The sequence below is a fragment of the Thermobia domestica genome, chromosome 7 (assembly GCF_964235325.1).
Source record: "Thermobia domestica chromosome 7, izTheDome1.hap1.1, whole genome shotgun sequence".
NCBI lineage: Eukaryota > Metazoa > Arthropoda > Insecta > Zygentoma > Lepismatidae > Thermobia > Thermobia domestica.
Window position 1 is genome coordinate 234,686,151 of NC_137460.1, and position 24,620 is coordinate 234,710,770.

Consider the following 24,620-nt stretch of genomic DNA (forward strand, 5'->3'; position numbering starts at 1 on the left):
ATAGTGATAATTTCACAGCCTTGTTTTATTAGAAGTGTAAACTCTTTAGTTAGTGGAGGAGAGCGTAGATCACGGGTCAAAGTTGATGAGGATGGATTTTGGTGGGTTATGGATCAGAGTGAGTGCTGGTGGGTAGTGGGTCCAGTGAGTCATGGATCAAGTTTTCATTGACTCAGGCCATCTCTGTTGTGTACAGACCAGTACTTTACAAATATTTGTTATTGCAAAAAAAAGCCGTACGTTTTTAAAAAATATTGCAAAAAAAACAAATCCAAGAAAAAAGTATTGTACACATTTAACACGTTGACCGCCATGTGCATCACCGGTGATTCACAGTGGGTGTACTTTGCGGAACCATGTGCACCATATGTGATTCACAGGCTTTGCATCCTTGTTTTCGAAGCCATGTGAATCACTGGTAATGCACAAGCACATACGTTTTAAAATATGGTGAAATAAATTATCCGGCCTTACAAAGATGTTCGGCATTCTTGGTTTCAGTTTTTTTTTTATTATTATTATTATTGTGATCATTTTGGTACATATTTTCCTCCAATAAAATTGGCCGATTTCGTTCTTTTAGTCTAAAGATAAATTTCATAATGTCTATTAATTAGAACGTAAGTATATAATGCAAACTAGGGATTCTCAACTTTACCACTGCCCTACTACCATAAGTCGTATGTATTGTATCACCTAGCATACATAGTATACATATAATTTCAAAATAAACAAAGTCCTTGATAGCTGACTACTTCTCTTTGGCACAATCGAGTTTTTCTTTTGGTTTTTTTTTTTTTTTGTTTTCTTTTGTTTGTTTTTGAAAGCGTTACAAATCGAGTAGATCGTTTACAAAATAGTCCTGATTTTATTGTTCTCTCTTCTTTTCTTTCTTTTTAACTAATTGTAAGCCTAATAGTACGGAAGTCGGATAGTTTAAAGCCGGTAGCTAAGCCATTAACATACGGAAAACTGGCCTAAAATGGCACACGTCTTCTATTAACGCGAATAAATCCGTAACCTAAAGATCTAATACCAGTACATCATAACATAACTTGAATTAAATCTTACTTGGAAAGTTAATAATGTCACTGTAATTATTATTATTATTATTATTATTATTATTATTATTATTATTATTATTATTATTATTATTATTATTATTATTATTATTATTATTATTATTATTATTATTATTATTGTTGGCTTAATGTGTCATTTTTGGCTTATACTCGGATAAAATGACATACAGGCAGGCATGTAGCCACGGGAGGTCCGGATCCCCCTTCGAAATCATAAATGAAAAATTTAAGAAAGATTGAAACAAAAAGGAACGAGAAAAAGAAGAATCAGCGTTAAAAATTAAAAGCTAGAGTAAGATTTTGATTACTCTTTCTTATGAGGAGATTTGTATTACTTGCAATATATGATTGCGAATGAGCGGGATATCCTGCAAAATTCAGGGAATTCGAAAATTCTAGAAAAGTTACGGAATTCTCAGAACTTCGAAAGCATAGTGCCGTTCTGTAATAGTGTGGACATTTTTTTATCATAATTTTTCGTCATCGCTTCTCTGCAGTATAAAACATGTTACTTCAGAAACAGTTTTCTACTGCTCCTTTAACCTGTCATTTGGAACAGACGGTAGTAAAAGGAAAAATGAAAACAAAAAAGTTATATGGAAACAAAGTTCTGTTAACATTTGATTCAACACAGAGAGGAACGTAGATGTAAAATATTTTGCAAGACATAATTTGTACTATTTATAATAGTGGATATGTACTTTTTATAACAGTTGAATTCATATTGAAAGGAAAATTGTTATATTTGAATGAACAAACGAAGGAACGTAAATATTGTGTCATCTTTTTCAATACCTTTTTTATTCTTATACTCGAGATTTCTTCATAGTTTGTTATTAAAATACTTACTAACATATCTTTATTGTGAAATATTTTTCTTCAACACAAATTTCTGTTTAATAAAAAGTTCTTTGACTTCAGGTTTTACTGTATATTAAATCATATGTACCAGAAAGGAGAAACTCAGATACTCATTGTCAGTGTATGTATGCAAAGCAATTAGTATACCCTGTGGCGTATTTACCATTTTGTTTCGGAGGGCTACTAACGTTATTCCTGAAAAAGTGAAAACTCTGCAAGCTATTACGTTTACTTTAATATAGTAAATAAAATTTCGGGGGCTTAAGCCTGGAAGCCCCCCTTAAATACGCTACTGAGTGTACCTATTTCTTTTCTTCTACTTCTTGGATGTTCGATGAGCTTCGGAATACAATGCAGCATTTTCGTGTTATATAGTCTACAGAGCGTTTTTTTTTTAAGTGAACTTTTTTTTTTTTTTGAAAATCAAGAAGAGACGAGAATTTTTCATGATACTTCTTTCCTCCCACTTTCTCCATTGTCATTCCACCATTATCATCCATCTCATTATCACTGTCTCTCTTATAATCTGTGCATATTCGTGGGATGTTAAATTTAAAAAAAAAAAAAATCATTCGTGTGTCATTAATCACTTGTGTAACCGAAGAGAAAAATAGTACCGGAAATTTGCTATTTATTCAGCAGATGGCAATGCCGTTGAGTCAGATAGAGAGGAACATGTGTCGTTGTTTCCACTTTTTTTGAGAGGTATAATTTGGAGGGATAAATTTTTAATCATGTAGTTGTCCCTTATTGTATCCCTGTGTTTCGCTGAAGAATAAGCAAAAATGAAATTTGGTTTATGATGCATAATTCTACTATTGAGTTATTAGTTGTTTTTTTTTTTCTAATTTGTCACAGAAACTCTCTACCACATAATTTTATTTTTATTAGTGACCTGTATTTTTTCATGTTATATGCATATGTGAGTTATCTTTTAAACTGATAAAACCTTTTCTGTAAATATAACGATATATCTTATCGTCTTACAAAGGAAGATAGGCTCTTCTTTTCCACTTGTTTTCGTGATTGATAGATGACATCATTCAGCTGTAAGGAGTGCATCTTATAAGTCATTAAAACAGTGGGGAAATAAGGATTAGTCTAAAGTGAAGGTAAGCCATATTAGTTTTCTTTTTCTACACTATTGTTTATACCTTGAGTTCGCGCCCCCTGAAATGTAAATATCCTGAAACTTCTTCCGAGTAAACGTACTCCTATCGAAGACACAATCCGTTAGTAAATTGTTTCTTATACTGCGTTTCGTCTGCGCCATGTTGAGTTAGTTACCTAGTGTTCGTCAATGAATTGACGGTTCATTGAAATACAAGAAACTGTATATTCCGATTTGTATTCGAAGAAGTTAAATATTAACGTTTTGGTTCGGGCGTTCTAAGAAATCGTACCATCTTTTCTGTTAAACCTCTGCTTAAACCGGAAGTGACAAAAATAAAGGAATTTGGTTTCAACGTTGATTGCTACAGAGTAAAAGCGTTAATAGATAGCTACAAGCGGTTTCCTGCCCTCAATTAAGCGTCTCAAGATGATGTGTACACTGTGGCACTTGTAGATTTAATTCGCCCCGGTCGGGACTTTTCTCTCCATGGAGTGACTTGATCCCCTCTCCAATGGATTTCATTTCATGCCGCTAGACCAGGGAGGAGGGCTTGGAATATATCGACATTGTTGATAACAACTGCAGTGGAAAACGTTAAGATGAAAACGATCGACTGTAACTAGCAAACGGAACATGTATCCCTTCAGAGATGGAGTGAGTCGAATAGGTCAAGATTTGTGAGTGGGTTGTGGATCAATTGGACGTGACCCACCGACCCACTCTGCTCAGTGCATTGTAGACAGCATCTTCTGAACACTTGTGAATTTGTCTACGTTTTACTTCATTGAAGGCCTTCATTTCTCTTTCTTTTTCATTTGTTTCTCTTTACTTGCCTGAGATGAGTATATCTAATTGAAAAAAGAACTCCAGGCACTTTTGGATAGTCATATTTCTTACTGAAAATAATAACATTAGGACTTACTACTTGGCTTTCTGACAGACTCGAATTTTATAGTATTTTTTATTTTTTATTTTATTTTATTATTATTATTATTATTATTATTATTATTATTATTATTATTATTATTATTATTATTATTATTATTATTATTATTATTATACGTTAACTTACTTTAGCTTGATTTGAGACTTTCAAATTTCATCCTATTTTCCACTGCAAAGCATCTGCAATTCAGCAAGGAAACAATTGAAGAGTTCAGGGGAAAACAATAATAACCTTCATTTTAAAACTGCGTAAGTTGGTTACAGAAAAACAATAATAACTCTCATGTGAGCTGAGTTGCGGAAAAAATTCAAGATAGAAAAAATAGCACACTAAATATGTTGTTGTTTCAAACTTGAACTCTTTCGACAATTAAGCTCGCATAAGTGTTAACATTGTTTTTTTCTGTAACTAACTCACTTAGTTTTAAAATGAGGGTTATCATTATTTTCCTCCGAACTCCTTAATTATACATGATAGTTTCGTAAATTGAAATTGATCGTAATGTGGCCCATGACAAACACTTTACCATTTTATATCGTAAAGGTCAGATCCACCGGCATTCTAATAGAGGAACTTAAGCGATTGACCAAAAAAAAAAAAAATTAAAACTCTGATTAGTGATAATTTCACAACCTTGTTTTATCACAAGTGAAAACTCTTTATTCAGTGGAGAGGAGGGCGTGGGTCATGGGTCAGAGTTGATGACTAGGGGCTTTGTTGGGTCGCGGTAGGTCGTGGATTCAGTGGATCATGTATCACTGTGAGTGGTGGATCAGTGGGCCATATGTCAAGTTTTCATTGACCTACGCCATCTCTGCATGTTTCCCATGTATTTTGTAGAAAGCGATAGTGTTCATAATAATTGAATCAATTTCAAGCATTGAACATCCAAACTTTATTGAAAGACAAGTTGAAAGTCAATTAGAGAATAATCTGTCCACTTATTGGTTATTAGCTTTCGTCATTGCACCGAACACTTAATTTCACCCTTCAGAAGCATGCTTCCAAGAATAAAACTCTCAATAATGAATAAAACAAAATAACCAATAAATGGACAAATTATTCTGTAATTGCCTTTCTACTTACCTTTCAATAAAGTTTGAATGTTCAATTCTTGAAGTTGATTCAATTATTGTGAATATTATCACGCCCTTCAAAATACATGGGAATCTAATAAGTGCTGCTATCTGTTGGCTTTAAATTCACCTTAATAATGAAGAGGGTTAATTTTCTTTTGAAATAAATGTTACATTTGTTCCCCTTTAAAACTTATATTCCCCTACAAATTTGTTTGTTATAGGGGGAAGTCAGTGTCACTTGATACTGTGGTTGTGGAGTATGTTTAGATGACAAACCCAGATAACAACAGTTTGACCTTGATCTACTTGGACACTTGTTTCGGCTGTCCTTTGAAAACAAGATAAAAGGAGCAGTTTTAGCTTTAGCTTCATCCCGGTGAATTGTCTGTTCACCGTTAAATGTGCTTAGCATAAAGTTCAAGAATTATAGAGGCAAGCTCTGCTCTAATTTATTGCATATTTGTTGTTTTACGTCCCAAGGTTGTGTTCTTTAGGCGAAAACAGGTGTTTACAGATGAATGATCACTTAATGAAATTAATAGTGAAACAAGACTATGCCCAGAGCAGAATTCGAACCCACGACAAACAAGTCTTGCGATCGGTAGCGTAATATTTTAGACCGCTCGACCACATCAGTGCAAACAGGAGGTAAGTTGCTGTGACTCACAAAATATTGTGTGTATATAAATTACCTACACATTTCTCTGGTTCATTAATTACTACTACTCGTATTATTATTGCTTAGCGTATACATTAGAGACCTGCGTGGGCCGGGCCAAGACTCTGTTATTTCTTTGGGCCGGGCCGGGCTGGGGCCGATTAATTTCAATTCTATAATAATTATTGACTTTCGTTAAACGATAATTAGAATAAAGGCAAACGTTGAAGAAGTGTACCCGTGAAAAATGTTACAAAATGTAACTTTTAAAATTTATCGGGCCCGAGCCGGGCTTGGGCCAAGAATTTTAAAAAATTATCGGGCCGGGGCGGGCTCGGGCCGAAAATCTCCAAAACGTTTCGGGCCCGGGCTGGATTGGGCTCGGGCCGAAAAATTCGGCCCGTGCAGGTCTCTAGTATACAGAATGTCTGCAAGATGACAAATTCATATGATTTCATATCAGTAGCATAATTTCAGGTTTTGCTAAGGGGGGGGGGGGCAAGAGTGTCCACTGCGATGGGAGTTTCATGTGTTTTGTTAGTATTTTAGTATACAATTTATTTTTAAAAAAAAAAACATTTCTCAAATTCAGGGGGAATCGTGTCCGTCTAATTTCTTGGGGTACTCCCGTTTCCTCCCACTTCCTGATTCCACCAATTATTCCATCGTCATTCACTTCCCTTAACCATCCGTCTCTCTTAGCCTAAAGGGCATAATTGTGAGACGTTGAAGTGAAATATTTCATTTCAAACTCAGGGAGATAAGCAATTATTCTCCCTGCCCTCCTCGAATGACACCGTTGTTTCATATATGGTGTAGAGGTGCCCACATGCGATTTTTTTGGGCATAAGTTGCATCCATGAGAATATTTCGGGATAGTGATGATTTCAGGAGTGGCCCGGAGAGAATTTCCTCCCAGAGCTAGAAATTTTTTTCCCGGAACTATATCTCCTATTGCCCGCAATGTAAATTTTCAGTATTTACGAAACACTACTTTCCACTGCACACGGAGAAAAATGCATAATCCAGTCGGCATGTAAATGCTGTTTTTACTAGGTTACGCGCGTCACCACATTAAGTAATGTTGTTTCATCCGTAGTACGATCTACACCACCGTCCAGCGAAAATTTTGTATTGTGGGACCACCATTTCAAATCTAGAATTAACGCCATACCCATTCCGATGGTGATAACTTAGGTATATAATGTTGTTACTACCTTCCTACGAGTGTCCCCTCTTGGTTCTTTCTAAATCTGTGATTCCCTACCTTACGAGAGTAATAGTTTTTAACACGAAATTAATCATGAGAATGAAATTATCCAATCATACAGCGAATCTAGTTCGACGCCGAACTCCAACTTGGCATGGTGTTCCGACCTGCTGTACTTTATACATGAAATTACATTACTTAAGGAGCGCACCCGCGTAAATACGATGTATCCACACGGAAATCCTAGTCCTTTTTTTCTCAGTGCAGCATATTGGAATTTTTCCCGGAAGAAATCTGAAATCATCAATGTTTGTAGGAAAATAGTTTTTCATTGAAAACGTATAATCAGACTGGACAATGGTAAATTTGGGGAAGAATGTACAGTACATTTGGGGCAGAAGAATGATAAATTGAGTTTGGGATAAGAATGCTAAATTTCCGGTTGAAGAATGATAAATTTTGGGAGATCCGCCCATGCTCTTGGAAAGATGGGTACGTAACCTTTATCTTGTTCAAGGAGAATGGTAAAACTTGGACCAACTCTTGCGTACGTCATTGTCATTGGTATATACAGTTAGGTTGCGAAATACATGACTACATTACCGAACAGAAGAGACCCCAATAACGAATATACAATATATAAAAAAAACTGTAGGTAAATTTACATAAATGATAAGACGAGATACCATTTTACTATATTAACTTTACTTGTTGCTTTCAGCGGAATCTTTACCAAGCAGCAGGCCCGTAGCCAGCCCAAAAACTTAGGGAGGGCCGGCTGAAGTTAGGGGGGCCCGATCCAACCATATGATAGTTCATCACCATATTATAGTTCTTTTGCAAGCCTACTGTAAAACTTTTAGGGGGCCAGGAAAAATTTAGGGGAGGCCGGCCCCCCTAGACCCCCCTTCCCCTGGATACGGGCCTGCCAAGCAGGGACGTATGCACGGGCTGAGGTTTTTTTTTTTTTTTTTTTTTTTTCATTCGCTCAGCCGCGTTACTGTCAGCCGGTGCCTTGAGCATTCAAAACCAGCGAAGTATCATCATTGCGAATGATTTCTCTTTTGGGTTTATTTATTTCATAATTTTGAAGAAGGAAAGGGAAGGGAGAAAGGAAGTGAAACCAAAACCAGGGATTGAACAAAAAAATAAAAGATAAAAAAACTAACAAAAAAAAGAAACAAAAATAACTAAACTTAATATTTGCTTAACTCTACTCTCATTTCTAGTCTTGTGAGATTTTGTGTGTTTTTGTTTTATTCAGTCTGTTGCGTGTGTGTTATTTTGTGTCGTATGTTTTGTGTTTTGGTGTTTACCTTTTGCTCATCTTCTTCCTTCTTTTCTTCAGGTTTTCACTTTGAATGTTTGGTTTCTCTGGTTTCTGCCTGCATTTCTCTTCTATGTGTTCTATTTCACATTTGCACTGTTTACACTGGCTTTTCACCTGCATATTTTACCTCTTTTTACTATCCTACATCAACACTACACTACACTCACTACAGACCTTGACACTGACTGCTTCTGATGAAATCACTAACCTTCACTAACTAATACTTACACTAAAAAAAACACACATTACACTTACTTTTATCTAAATTTTCACATTTTCAAAGTTTTAATTTTCTTATGCTTCTATATAAGCGTTTCCTGTTACTTTTGCTTTGATGCCTTAGTGTTCTCAGTTGCGTATCATTGCCAGTTTCCACCCATTTGTGCTGGCTTGAGGTCCAGGGCCCACTCAGAGCACTTAATGCAGGCCCTGGTCCGTTTTATCCTTCGGCCGGCAACGGGGTGAGTCCTGGGAGACCGGACACCCCCGAAATCCCCGACTTTTCTGAAAATTTAGTCTAATTTCAGAGATAATCATAGGCGTAAATAGCACCCCCCCAAACCCGCGCCGGGAGGAGCGCAAAATATATATATAGAAAGTAGGGCGCAAAATATAAAGTAGTGGCGCATAACGAAGGGTTGCGGGGGGGGGCGATGATGTTTCAAGTTACGCAGTTATAATTTAGCAAATTTTAAAATAATTTATGCTTATATTGAATTTGACCCCCCACCCCCTTCCCCCGCAAAAGGCTTTGGACTTCTCGGAATAAATTCCTACATGCATCCCTGTTACCAAGCATACATAGTTGCAAGTGTTGCAACGCATTGAAAGTCCGAGGTAAAATACCTAGATGTGCTTTTTTCTTTTTTAACGAATGAAATAGACGGGTCCAGAATTGTGTTAATGTTTATATGGTATCACCAGTGGCATATTGAGAGGGCTATCGGGATCAAGCTCCGGAAATGAATTTGTTATTTTATCTCATTCCACGTACAACAATAATCTTCATTACCATTTCTAAGAACTTCATTGACTTTCCATTTTCTTATGCTCTTTCTACATAAATAATACTGTATTTGTCAAATTTCATTCAATGTAAGAAGTGTAATTTTTCCCCTTTCTTTCGTCCATTCAACTCTTGTTTTTTTTTTTTTTTTTCCTTAATTGTAACTCTCTTTCGTTTCTTCTATCATACTTTCGACCGTTGTTAGTTGTGATTCAAGTCGGCCGTGGTCAGTAACACCAGAACTAAGAGGAGCTGATAAGCGAAACTGTTTTTCCATATCAACATAACGGGATTTTAGTTATTACAGCAAAGGAATATTTACATCGTTTAGTTATAAAGAAAGGTAAATGCTTGAATTAAATAAAATCAAGAGGCGGGAATAAGTAGACCGGGAAATTAGGTAGGCCAAGAGGATGCTTCCTTTTGTACTATGAATAGAATAAAAGGATAGATTCACTGCTAAATTTCTACGTATATAATATTCACCAGTTGGCAATTCTTGCCATTAAAACTGCAGTCAGTATATTTTAGCTTCAACTTGTCTCAACATTTTCTTTCGGGTAAAAACGTACACAGATAAAACTGAATATTTCCATTTTATTTTTTCAAAATGAAATCAGTTAAGTTGAAATCATGGTTGAAATGATGTTACAGATATTGAACGTGTGTTTGCAGGAGCGTCATTTCAGGTTTTCCATGGGTGGTGGGTGGTAAGATCCTCCACCAACATACGAGTTTCATGCTTTTTCTTAGTATATTAGTAGACAATCGATTACCGGTAAAACATATTGAATTCTCAAATCCAGGTAGTCAATTGCTTCTCCTGCTTCCCCGTGTTGGGCATAGCCCCCCCCCCCCCGAAACAAAATCCTAAATACGCTACTGTGTATCACAATCCGAATAAAAGGCGCGTCTAGATTTAGAGGTGAGAATGTCTCCAAGAATAAGAGTGGCTTATGTTCAGAGTAATACCTCAGAGTATACGTAAGACTAATTTGGAGTAAATTCAATGGCGGTTCATGAGGGAAATCATACCGATAAAAAAATTAAATTGTATCGCTACAAGCAACGGAAGAAAACTCATGTCATACACGAATATTTGTGTACAGTTTTCTGAAGCTGTATGAAACTTCCTTTCTTTACCTTGTAGCCAGTGATGATTTAACGAGAAGTATTTCTCAAAATCGGACGCTACCTGGGTTACGGTATTTTAACAGTATAGGCCTGCTATTTTCATCCCTGTTTATTTAAAGTGTCCCCCGGGCAAATCATCTCATTTTTTATGTGACTTCCTCAGGAGTCGCTACTGTGTACTTTCCTGATACTCTTATGAGCATACAGGAAGTAAAACGACTAGATAGTACTGAAATGCTTGTGTTGTAATTAAATCAATTGTGGCAGTCTGGGATTTTCATATAAAGTGGTAACAGGACGGTATTTGATAGTTTTCATCTATGCAAAGACGAATTTGAAAACACTTTTAAATCTTCGCGTTTTACGTCCCATGGTTATGCCGGTTAGTCTAAAGGAAACGGTGATGATGAGTAATGAATGAAATGGTGGAATGAAGAAAGTGGGAGGAAACACCGAGAAAACCCACGCACACGGTGTTTGTGCAACACAAAGTTCACTTGGCGGGGGTTGGGATCGAAGTCGGGACCCCAAGCACCAGAGGTGAACGCTTTACCACCGCGCCACATAACCACTAAACTTTTCCACGTCGAGTGCACATGACACTGTTACTTGTTTTTAATAAATAAGTAAATAAGGTTTCCGTTGCAAATCGCGCGTAGAAACACTATTAAGCAGTACGCTTTATTTTTATATTTCATTCTTTAATGTTAAGCTCGAAACCAAGAATAGAAAGTGATGAAATCTATATTAATCGACCATTTCTCAAATGAAACAACAACCGTCTGCCGTGTCGTAACAAAACGCTGTAACTTTGGCGAAGAAGTTTTGCGAAAATGAGCCTTAAAGCTTTCATCCGAAAATGTGATCTGTATCGTGTAGAACCAGTGTAACTAGGCAATAATGGTCAACCAATCAATTTTCACCAAATTTAATCACACAACATGAATTTACGTAACATTACATGTAACCACGTGTTTCCGAAGTCAAGATACACTATTTCTACACGATACAGATCACATTTTCGGATGAAAACTTTAAGGCTCATTTTCGCAAAACTTCTTCGCCAAAGTTACAGCGTTTTGTCACGACACGGCAGCGTTAAGAAAGGAACTTCGCCTTAAATCTTAGACATCAAATCGAAAATTCTCATTTACCTACCTACTTAGAGTTACTGTCGCCCACGAGACGAGACGAAATAAGGAATAATGTTTTCTCGTCTCATCTTGTAAATTTTGTAGAAGCGTTATCCCGTTTGGAATCTCGAAGAATTTTCTCTCTTCTTTCCTCTAGATTCTCGAAAAGCTTTTAGACTTTCTCGACCAAGAATCCTCACCGGGGAACGAACCTGGCACCACTCCCACCGAAGGCGATTGTGTTGCTCATGAGACTCAAGTCGTGAAACATTAGAAAATACATTTTTATTAACAGCTGTGTACTACCAAAACATTGTGTCACGAGACGCCACTGCATGTATCAACGGATAGATAAGATTCAGCTGAACAAAATGACATCTTTGTGGGTAAATTCTCATGCGTAGTTTTTGAGAAAATGGAAGACATCTAACTTTTGGGGCGCCAAAAATATGTCGTTTGTTGCCAATAGCAATCGCTATTATTTATTTTGCTGAAAGGAAAGTTATTTATGAACTGTATATATACCAAATTACACTAAATTAACAGATTGCAGGCGCGCGCACGTAAATCTTTCTCTTTGGAAGGGTCCAATATTACAAGGCACTACGTTTGTTTCTACTGAATTCTGCATCCGAAAAGACGATAAGTAACTGTAAAATACTTCCACCTATATTTTCAGAAAAAATGAGAGAATTATATATATGAAGTGTAAGATCAAACTTTCATTTTACATCAATCATTTTCCTGTTAAACAAATATAGTTTTATTGAGAAAGTGTACAAATGTATGGTGAGTTACGGAGTTTTTTTTTGGGGGGGGGGGGTCGGAAGGGATCTGGAACCATTGGACACTCGTGGGTGTGCCCCTGACCGATTGTATCTATTATTTTTTTTCCTTTCTTAACGGTGCCGCGAATATACTCATTATAACACATTGAATTAAAAGAAATATGTAACAAATAAAGTTTGAAAATTATTCAGCACTAATAAACTCTTAATGTCCACTTAATTCAGCGTCAACTACTCTAGATTCGTGACTAAGAACCAACTATAATATCTATACTCTATGGTACGAGGGTGATTCAGAAAGTAATTCCTCCAAAGTAATACCTTTATTTGTGCTTAACAGATAGCACCGGTACAGGTGTCAGTGGAAAGCTCGCAATGTCAGATACAAATGGTGGCATCATTTTTCAACATAGTCACCATTACAAGCAACACACTTGCGCCAACGCGAAACAAAGTTTTTCATGCCGTCGGCGAGAATTGTGGTGGCTGCTGGCAACACCATTACTGAACTCCTGCTTCCACCTCCGCGTTGGTCCTGAAGATGATCCTTAAATTTAGGGAAGAACCCAAAGTCGCAGGGCGCAAGATCCGGTCTATAGGCAGGATGAGGCGTAATGTCAACAACACTTTGCCAATAGGTGGGACAACTTCGAATTTTTGGGCGGAGGAGAGGACGCGTGGCAGTACTTCATTGACTGACGCTTCGTTTCCGGGCCGTAATGGTGTATCCACGACTCATCGCCGGCGACGAATGTTGCCTGAGCGCACAACCTTCCGCAGTCAGAAATCGAATGACAGAACGCTGTTTCAATCGGACGTCACCACTAGATATCATGAATTGCTCCATTACTATGGAACGAGAAAAGACAGGAAGATGAAACAAGTCACATTCTATAGCTTAAACTTTAGTGCGTTAATGATAAACAGTTCAGAGGTGTTTGCTGTACTATTAGCCAAGTAGTGCGCTTGGAGGCATTACTTTCTGAATCACCCTCGTATTTACTTCCTAGCTGTAACAATTAACAATTTAATGTAAGTATTAATTATGTTTTTGTTCTCTTATTGCAGTGTGTAAGTAACCAATGGGACAAGTTAACGAGACGGTTCACATTGGGGAGCCATATTCATATACGCACACCACTCACATTAGAAGAGACTCGAATGGAGAATTGAGAATTTCGGAGCCAGAATTTGAAGAGTTTATGGCAAAGGTATGTCTCAGCGATTAGGATTAGGGTGAAGATCAACTACAACATTTATAATCACAGTTGCCCAAGAATGGAATCATAGTCGTATGTCAAAATTTCTAATTTTGAGTTAGCACCGGTCCTTATATCGATCGCTCACTTTCTAACCAACTTGATAGCCCGAGAGTGAAGACATCATCACCTATGATTGTTACAAATTCTAATAGCGATCGATACATCTTATAAACTCAGATAAAGTACCGGTACCGGTATTCTGACAATCTTCTTCAAAGCACAACATTTTAAGCTAGGATTTAATCATGTTGTTACGAGGAGAAGTCAAAAAGTAAAGGGACCTGATAAAAGGTACATTTATTTTAATGATAGAAAACTGAAACATACATTATTTTTCTACATAATGTCCCTGCACTTCAACGCACTTTTCCCAACATTTCACAAGTTTTTTGATTCTGTCGAAAAAAAAAAATAAGTTTTCCGGTTGCACCTGAAACCAATTTTGGGCCGCATCAATGACTTCTGCATCGGTTTCAAATCTTCTTCCCCTGATTCCTTTCTTCAATGGTTCAAATATATCAAAATCGCTTGGTGCCAGGTCTGGACTGTATGCCAGGTGTTATTACATTTTGTGTGTGTGTATGTGTGCGTTTCGTAATCAGTTGAGTGGGTGCCGGTAGCGTGAACCTAGTTCCACCCAGGATCTTTTTTCTTTCCCGTTTGTGTAACAACACATTTTTTGAACATTATAGGTCGTCAGCACAAAATGGTCACTATTTTTTGGCATATGTTTTAAAATTAATGCCGATGTGGGTTGGGACAAGTTCACGCACAAAAATAATAGGTAAACTCTCACCAAAAATGACTAATTAAAGCGGTACTTTTAAATATCGCACGAATGATATAAACGTATTTTTGAAGACATTTGAAGTTACTAAACAATTCGTGTAAGGGAGGCTGTACCAGTAAATATATCAGCGTGAAGATTCCAAATCCTGAAATACTTCCTATTTGCTCCTCTTCTTCACCTAATTGGTGTCAGCAAGAAGATTAGTGTAATTAACTTCCTATTTCCATGTTCACCTATTATATTAAAATGTCCTGTTGCCCACCGTGTAGCTTCTTTAAGTATTCAAGAACATATTAGTACCATAAATTGTGATTTAAAAAAAAAAACACTTTTGACTATTGATTTATCTTCTAGGAGGGAATCTCAAAGTCTCAAGAGTCCACGTGGGAAATTCTGCATTATTTCTATCATCGAGGTGGCATTGAATTAGTAAAGCAGTATTTACCAGAAATCAGGAGTTCTGTCAAGCGGCGGTCGTCCACGGACAGTCACTCATCCCACAGCCCACAAAAGGAAACGCTAACCAATGGTAAGATTTACTAGAATTCTCTTTCAAATCTTCGATACACTGACAAGGTACATTCGCGAAGTGTCTCCTCGAGATTCGTGTGAAATTGATTCAAATGCAAATTTCTCCGCGGTCCAATGTGTAATGTACTAATTTCAGCAGCCCATACCAGTAATTTGCATACGTATGGGCCTTCATATATCCGGAATTCAATCATTCACTACTATAACTCTCGGACACGAAATTGCTTTTAGTTTCTTTAGATGTAACTGGACATGAATGTGAGCATATGCAAAACAAATTGGATCAAGTACTGCTTCTCTGACACGTGTTACCCACCCCGGCCAGCATCTTGGATTCAACTTTTGGTTTTTCAAATGGGAATAAGTGCAGGTGATACATCAAATTCATGTACGATTTTCTCGGAAATTCATTGGAGTAGTAAGTTTTACCGTAGCTTGTACTGTTTGCATGTTGAATATCAGGCACTTCATGAAATTGAACCGAATAGAAAGTTGTGAAGGGCCCCGTGTATATATATGTAATCTTTTACTTGATTTATCGTTGACGAAATACAACGACGTGTATCGTTGACGACGTGTATTCTCTGAATGTACATACATACAAACACACAGACGTCAATATGAAAATTGTAGGTCTTCACTCAACATTTTCGAACAAATGTTTCTAATGGGTTCAAAATTACGGAAATTTTACACAGCACAAGGAAGATATATATATGATTTTAACATATTATCTAAAATGATTCTGGCCCCGTTATTTTAAGACTTTCCTGCCATCAAGCAGGAACTTCATAAGATTGCCTAAGGTAATTTAAATGCGTGTATATTAATTAATGCAACTAGGATTATATTTTAGTTTCTTTTGTAGCTATAACTCCATTCTATCATGGTGCTAACTTCGGATGAGTGATGCATATATATTTGTTGACACAAAATTTTCCTATCCTAATACAAAAAAAAATAATAATAAAATAAAATAAAATAAAATAAAAAAATACAAGTACTCAATGATCTTAACTGTAAACTAGTAAATGTAAAATAGTTTTCATTCTAAAAGCATAATAAAGTAAAATATTCAAAAATTTGAATTTTCCCAAACTTTCCGTTTTTTCAATAGTTTTCATTCTAAAATCATCATGTAGTAAAACATTTGGAAAGTTCAATTTTTACCAAACTTTTCGTTTTTTTTCAAGCTCGAGGCAAAAACGTAAAAAACTGGTTTTAACAAAAATTTCCAGTTTCTTTTCAGGCCTTCACAACACTAGTTTAGACCTATATTGAATAGGAACAAATAAAGAGGGGCTCAAAATTTTATTTCTTCCAGGGGCGTAAACTCTCTAAATATAAACCTAGCTATACTTTCTGTAAGGTCTCTGATATGTAGTAATAAGTTTCTGTAAAGAATTATTTGAAAGAAAAAAATCTTATTGTTCTCTTAAATTTTCAACTGTCAGTAGCAAAGGAAATTTCTTTTCTATGAAAAGGATACCAACCTATATTCCGATTCTATTATCTTGTGTTAAATGTTCATAATGAACGACTGCTGAAGGAAATTGTGGATTTATCCATAGTTTTTCACCTGCAATGACTTAGTTCAGTTCCTAAAACTCATTTTCCCCAAATTGATATCGAAATTAAAATCAATGGTGTAGGCCAGCCCTGGCCACGGCGAGCAGATAGTGGAAAATCTCCTCGTGAACGCTCACGAGCATTCTACGAGCAAATACCGTTGTTGGTGCTTCGTGAATCTTCGGGTTTTGTCCTTAGAGGAGCGGAAGTGTTGTCAACCTTGGCGGTAATCACTAGCTTACCAAATAAAAAAAAAAGTATGTATGATAACTGATTGCCATTTAGTGTATAGTGTTTTTTACAATGTGGTAACCGTTAACTATAGACAACACAAACTGGTAACAGCAATCAAATGATAAACTATGTACGTTCCTTTTCTTCTTTTTTCTTTCCTTTTGTTAAAGAAGGATGTGGTGGAACCAAACCATCGCTTACATTTATAAAAATTTGCCAGTTTGCCCAATGGAAAACCAGTTTTCAATATATATATATATATATATATATATATATATATATATTATCAAGTTCTTAATCCGAGTGTGGGTATGTTGTTTCGCTTTTTAGGAAAAGAGATAATCTGTTGATACGAAAAAAAAATACTGTAGCACTTGTTTGTAATTATCTAAGTATTATCTCCAGAAAATTAGCTCATGCATGTATGTGTGTACGAATAGGCTTAGCAAGGGGTTGGTTGTGGAGATTAGAAGCCACTATTACACTATCAATAGGAAGAATAGTATTTCTTACTCCACTTTTAAAGTGGGGCCGGGGTGGCTCAGTGGTAGAACGTTCACATCTGGTGCTTGGGGTCCCGGGTTCGATCCCAGCCCCCGCCAAGTGAACTTTGCGGTGGACAAACACCGTATGCGTGGGTTTTCTCGGGGTTTTCCCATTTCCTCCCAATTTCTTCATTCTATCATTTCATTCATTACTCATCATCACCGTCTCCTTTAGCCTAACCGGTATAACCGTGGGACGTAAAACCCAAAGATTTCATTTCATTTTTTCCACTTTTAATGTTACTTTGATCGCAAAGAATCAAACAAAATATTAAGAGAGCCAAAGAGATTTTCCATTTTTAAGAGTGACCATTAGTGGGTACCATTAGTTTTTTTTTTTTTTTTTTTTTTTTTTAACAAGGAGTGTCTTTTTAATAAGGAAAAATATATTGTCCCTGGCTGGTTGCTTGCCGGTGGCTTGTTAAAAGTGAAAAAGAATGTTAAATCATATCAACGACTGAAGCTACATGCTTGTCTTTCTTCGATAGTTACTGACTGGTTTTGAAAGTCACGATGTTGTAGGCCTACTGTAACAGCGTAAACTTGGAAGGGAACTTTCCAACTGAATGATACGAACAATTATTCCCAATGTCTTGAACATCAAACGTGGATTGCACGGATAACGCTTAAAGTGGGCTGAACTGCACTGGAATTTCCTTCCGGCAAATTAGTGTTTGGTCGGAACTCAGTTCTTCTGTGTAATTGTCTCTTAACAACATTTGAACATTTCTTTTAGATAATAATATCTAACTAACTCTATGGCCTATGGAACCCGAAGGTTCAATGCGGCGGTTACAACATATTTCCACTAACTTCTGTCCTTAACCAACTGGATCCAGTTTCTACTCTGTACTCTTATTTCTGCAAGATCCATCTTAATATTGTCTTCCCATCTACGTCTAGGTCTTCCTAGTGGTCTTCTTCCAATTGGGTTTTCAGTTAAAATTATGAAAGCGTTTCTAATTTCTTCCATTCTGGCTACACGGAATGGCCACCTGAGCCTTCTACACTTAATGACCCTAACAATGTTAAGTGAGCGGTATAAACTATGCAATTCCTCGTTATGAATTTCCTCAAATCCCCATTTTCATCCGTCTTTGGTCCGAATACTACTACTACTACTACTACTACTACTACTACTACTACTACTACTACTACTACTATTAATAATAATAATAATAATAATAATAATACGCATTATTATTATTATTATTATTATTATTATTATTATTATTATTATTATTATTATTATTATTATTATTATTATTATTATTATTATTATTATTATTATTATTATTTTCAACCTCCCGTCGTTCTGCTATCAATCTAGCAACGAAAGGCGTTCACAACTTAGCAAACGTGAAGCGAGTGACAAGTTACAGACCGAGTGCTAATGTAATGCAATGTCACGAATTGTGTAAGCAAGCTAAAAAAAGGCCTGAAACAATTCGTTTCCGATTTTTGCAGTCGTTTTTACGTCTGTAAGCTGACATGTTTAATATTAGTTTCTTTCTTTCTTTCTTTCTTTTTCATTTGTTAGTTACTTCAACGCTAACTGTAACCACTATCATGCGTCTTCCTAGATCAAAAAACGTACCAATTTTATTTTCTGCAGTGTTTTCGCGTCACTGCTTTCGAAATGGGGAGGGGGAGAGCACACCTGCACATTTCACGCTTGCGTCTGCTCAATGCTTCAACATCGTGCAAATTTGTGACCAGGCTTGGCCGTAGGTTTTTTACCGTCATGTGTGGTTGGCAACACTTATCGGATGCAGTGGAAGGGGCGGAGCTACCAACACCTGTGCTCACCTGTTCTTATCTCCACTCGTTGTCGCTCACGCTTCGGCTCCGGGAGCCAATTCATGGGCAGGCCTGGTGTAGGCTCTCATAACACATTTAACATTTATATAGTTTCCATTGTAACAAATAATAATAATTGAAATGATTGTTTAATTATTTTTAGAATATATGTAAACAATAATTAAAAGAAAGTAAAATAAACATTTATGTTTTTTTCTTAAATAACTTTGTGAATGCTTATTGTTAATTTGCTTGTCATGTGCTTAGACCAAATTTTTAGTGGCAATGTGCAGTAGTATGGTGATGCTATTAAGAGATTTGTTTTCCTATATATCAAGAACGAAAGCAAAAAATGTTGGTAGCTATCTAAAGGTCGATTACAGTATCTATATTGGGTCAACTGTACATTACTTATTTCAGATTTGTTTCTTGGTTCGATCCCAGCTCGCTCCAAGTGAACTTTGTACTGGACAAACACCGTGTGCGTGGGTTTTCTCGGGGTTCTCCCGTTTCCTCCCATTTTATTCATTCCACCATTCCATTCATTTCTCATCATCACCGTCCAAAGGCCGCCCATCAGGGGTGCAAGGTGGGACGCTCGCCCTCCTAAGAGGAAATCGTACTTGGGAATATCGAAAGCCCAATAGAATTTTTACATTAGTTATAGCAAAATTTGAAACTATATTTGAAACCTTGCTTATATTTGCCTCCCCTTGAAAACCACAACATGGGCGCCCTTGTCACCGTCTCCTTTAGCCTTGCCGACATAACCATGGGACGTAAAACTGAAAGATTTCAGTTTTTCATTTTTATTTTGGACCGTAACAAGACTTACGTGAGAGTAGTAAGAAATTAGAGATGCCATATTGAAATAATATTTGATAGAATTAAAAGAACATCTCTAAGTTTATTCTCTTCAAGTACAGATGTATTTCCTCTTTAGATAATAAATTTATTTAATGGTCTAAGGTGAAAGTCATATCATACTCGGTGAGATTTTCAGTACATACCTCTTCTCCAATCCATACCGGGCCCACCACTTCTCCTTCTGGTAGATGTTAGAGAACATTTTTCACTTAAGGATCACAAAAACGTCCGATAGAGGTTCTACCAAAACTAATCCTCTGTCTTGTTGTACTCTGGATTTTATTCAGAAGAGCCTTCTTAGGTTCAATTCAGCAGTTTTCTATCATGGAATCCGGTAGTGCACTAAAGAATCAGGAATCCAGACAGGGTGGTATAGTCAAGACAGAGCAGTATACTCACAGAAAATACAGTAAACCATTAATGATCGTTCTTTCCAAGTACGATACAAACAATATTGTGCAATGAAGCTATTGGTCATAATTTCGAACATCTTCTGTACCACTTACGGAGCACATGTACTATCCCAAAACACTTCTGTCGAAAAGAAAGGCAAGTTCCAAATATAAACAAAAATAAAGTGATGTTATTACGAGCCAAATTGTTCAACCAAGGGTAAGTTATGATATCGATCCTGACAATTTCTTGAAATAAATTTCCTCACTGAAACTATTTGAAGAACTTGGCCAACTAGCTACAGCAGAACTGCGTCTTCGACCTATCACCTACTAGGCACCTTAAAGCAAATTTATTTCAATAACTTGGCAGAATTGATATGATTGCTTACCTTGGCTGAACAATTTGGCCGTATTGATAACATAACTTTATTTTTTGAAGATTTGAAATTTGGCTTTCTTTTTGACACTTGGTGTTTTCACTTCGTATACAAGAACTTCTAGTACATTTAATACCGGGGTTTAATAATGTTTTCAGTATTTTTTTAAATTAATATTTGGAATCCCTTTAGTTGCGGAATCTGTTTGCTAGTAACTGCTTGTAATTTGGCATTGCTGACATTACTACTTAGCAAGCAGTGTCTTGTTGAAAATTATCATTTTAATAAACTATTCAAGGGATAGTCTCGGGGTTGATGACGCTGTTTGTCCCCCTTTCCCCCTAGTAATTGTACCCGAAATCTTGGAATTTTCTGGAGATGTATGTGTTATCCCTACAAAAACGCGAAATTTGGTATTTCTAGTTAGTTGGGAACTTACCGAACACTTACATCAGTCAGTCAGTCAGCTTCGAAAAAACGTGGTTTGAGTTTGTTCATATGTCAATCCTATGGTCCCTTACACTTAAGACTTGGTACTTTTCTACAACATATCGTTACTAGTAACTGTATATAACTTGGCGTTGTTGATGTTATTCGTTACTTAGCAGTGATGTCTTGAAAATCAACATTTCGGTCTATGTAGTTGTTCGTGTAAAGTTAACTTGCAGCGCGGCTGGTTTGCTCTGCTTGGATTGGAACTTCGTTGTGTGTGCTGGTGCGTACGCTGATGTATTGTATATCAAAGGGAGAAATTTGGCTAATACATTGTTTTCCTTCACATGAAAAATATCACTTTTTGTTTAGAACTATATTCATTTGTTTTTTATCTTTTAAAATGTTTAACATTTGAATCAAGCTGACAACACCTCATACATAAAAATCAATAACACTTACAGGGAATATGTAAGAAATTTTATCAATATAATATGGTATCATATTCAACAGGTAATTTGTCTCAAAGACATTCCATTGACGCCACGCATCAAGCGGAAGACAACCTACAACTAGTAAGTAAACACTTCTTCATTCAAATAGCCACAATAAATCTTTACTGAAAGCTAAGAACTCAATAACTACGTGTACGAGAGTATTTCGAAAAGTTTCGGCTTGATACTGGAAAATCGCGCTACTGGTAGAAAACCGTTCATGACATAGTGCCATCTATGGGTGAAATAATGCATCCGTTTTAACTGTCTAGCTGCGTCCATTCATTAGGGGCAACAATTTGAATCAGTCATTGTAAATACGACCCGCTCGGGAGAGTAATGCTCCCGAAATTACGTTGTTTTCGCGCGCTACTCTAGCCAGCTGTTTTACGCGCTATCCTAACCAGTTGTTTTAAGTTGGTCACAAAATTTATATCATGGAGTAGAAGGGGAACAAAACGAGTTCTGCGGGGCTTCTAACCCTTTCCTACTACTACTTATCTGCACAAAAGTAAGTAAATTATTTTTTTGAGTATTATTTTCATATTATTTTAATTTAAAAAGAGTTATAAAAATGTTTAAAAAAAAATACTCGGGCCGGGTTTGAACACGCCAAAGGAGATTTTTGTTACTAGCATATAGCGCTAGACCACTTTTTTTTTTTTTTTTTTTTTTGATATACCACTCAACCACGAGGACCGACCATAACAATTGTTTGATTTCTGCTATTTGAATGCAATGTGGCAAGAAATGGATAACGCCAACCAATCAGAACTGTGTTTTTCGTTCCTACTTCTAGGAGCATTACTCTCCTGAGCTAGTCTTTTGTAAATTGTGCTCGCATGGTGCATGACATGGTCCAGTCCACACGGCTGTTGTTGTCTCGGCTGCAGTGAGTAAGAATGACTTCGAGGAGATTCAGTGCCTCCAACAAACGGACGCAGCTAGACACTAAAAATAATACAAAATTTACCATTTTTCTCTTCCTTGTTTTTCATGACTGACAGGAGATAATGAAATGTAAATTACTACAACCATAGATAAAGTTATTCTACAACAGAAAATATGAATCTGAAGAACTTTCAGTGTTGCCATCTATACAAATTACAGTGTTGCCAGAATAACATCTCCCTCAAAATCTAAGTTAAGGCAGTGACTAGAGGAACGAACTCAACTGCATTTGATTACTTATCATGTTGTTTTGGTACCCTGTGAACTACTCTTTAATTAACATTATTATTTAATTTTAATAACTGTATGTTAAAACTATTTTGTTTATTACAAACTAAATACAACTATTATTTGAAAACTAGATCAAAGGATTCCAAGACAGCATGATACATAATCAAATGTAGTTGAGTTCGTTCCTCTAGTCGCTGCCTTAAATTAGATTTTGGAGGAAATGTTACTCTGGCAACACTGTAATTTCTATGGATGTCAACACTGAAAATTCTTCAGATTTATATTTTCTGCTGTAGAATGACATTATCTATGATTGTAGCAAGTTGCGTTTCATTACCTTCTTTCAGTTATGACAAACAAGGAAAAGAAAATTGCAAATTTTGTATTATTTTTAGTATGTCAGGCTCTTAAGAATAGATATGAGGTGCAAATAGAAAAGTATTCTAGTATACGGGCAGGGGCGTCATTTAGGGGGGCAGGAGGGGGCAATTGCCCCCCCCCCAAGAATTTGAGGAATTAATATACTTTAGTCGATTGTCTACTAATATACTAGTACAAAACGTGAAAATCTTATGTCAGAAGTGCTCTTGCCCCCCCCCCAAGCGAAGTCTGAAATGACGCCCCTGTATACGGGTACCAGATTTGTTTCGTGAATGCGGGAAGAGTACTTACCGTTACATTACCAAGATAATAGGCTTACATTGAAACCTGGGGATATCTGGTAATCTAACTATTATTATGCTTTTGAGTTGTCATTAGACAAACGAGTATCAGTTACAAGTAGTATATTCGTGACTGTTAGGAATACGAGTGTCACTGTTAAGAGAAGATAGATCTGATAGTTATATATATACAGTAGGTAAACAGTGTGTTGGAGCAGAATATGAATTATTATTAGCAACGAACGACATACTTTTAAGCACCAACAAGTTCGTTTTCGTTGATTTTCTCGGAAACTACGCATCAGAATTTAGCATTCAACATGTTATTTTGTTAAGCTGTATGAGGTCTATCGATTGATCGATGTGGTCTTACCTTTGGATAATAATCCTTGGTATTAGAATATATTGTTATAACTTTTTAAAAGCAGCTTCAGTAACGGTCTCTCTTATCCATTGTTCTTTAGTGTAGTTTGTAATCTACTTCTTTCAAAAACCTTAGATTATATTAGCTCATGCATATTCCTGATAATGGCTTTTAAAAACCTTTATTTGGCAGTGCATATTTCGTTTCCACTAGTAAACTGAAAGTATTTTAAATTTAATTTATAATATTGTAATATACTTGCCTGCACATATGTGCATATAATGTTTTGTCATCCTCCTACGAGATGTGTTAGAAAAGTATCGAGATTGATTTTCTGTTAACGAAGATTTCTATTATTTTTACAAATGAAAATTATCCCCTTGAAAATAGTCCCCTTGGGCAGCTACATAGAAAGGGGGTCGTTGTTTCCATTTTTCACAGCAGTGCTGGAATACCTTTACGCTCATTGGTTGCGCTATTCTGGATATTATCCAAAGTACCAAAATGGTGCCCTTTCAAAATTTGTTGAAGACAACGGAGAGACATGGTGCAGCATTGAAGTGCGGGCATGCCTGGTTCCACACATGCCATCCTTTTCCTGAGTTTTTTAAGGTTTTCCGATAATAAAAAAAAAACTTTGATTCAGAGTTCGTTATGATAGCACAAATTTCTTGAGAACAATCCCCAACTGTTCAAAAAATAAAACAAATGAGCATCAATTTGATTTTCGATTTTCTCATTCTCGTTTTCCTAGGACGGGAAGAGTTTGCAGCGT

The 24,620-nt window shown here is 36.4% G+C and overlaps 1 protein-coding gene across 2 annotated transcripts in view; it reads left to right on the forward strand.

The window, feature by feature from the left end:
• Positions 1–2,933: 2,933 nt before the first annotated feature.
• LOC145690750 (uncharacterized) overlaps positions 2,934–24,620 on the forward strand; it is a 36,652-nt gene continuing 14,965 nt past the window's right edge. Inside the window, exons 1-4 of one of the 2 annotated variants that reach the window (XM_081765966.1) lie at positions 2,934–3,055; positions 13,410–13,552; positions 14,748–14,922; positions 21,657–21,718. In XM_081765966.1, coding sequence (XP_081622092.1) covers positions 13,424–13,552; positions 14,748–14,922; positions 21,657–21,718 — 366 coding nt within the window. In that variant the 5' untranslated portion in view covers positions 2,934–3,055; positions 13,410–13,423. Of the gene's footprint in view, positions 3,056–5,426; positions 5,731–13,409; positions 13,553–14,747; positions 14,923–21,656; positions 21,719–24,620 lie in introns of those variants that run through there. The other variant, XM_081765967.1, reaches the window with a different exon arrangement.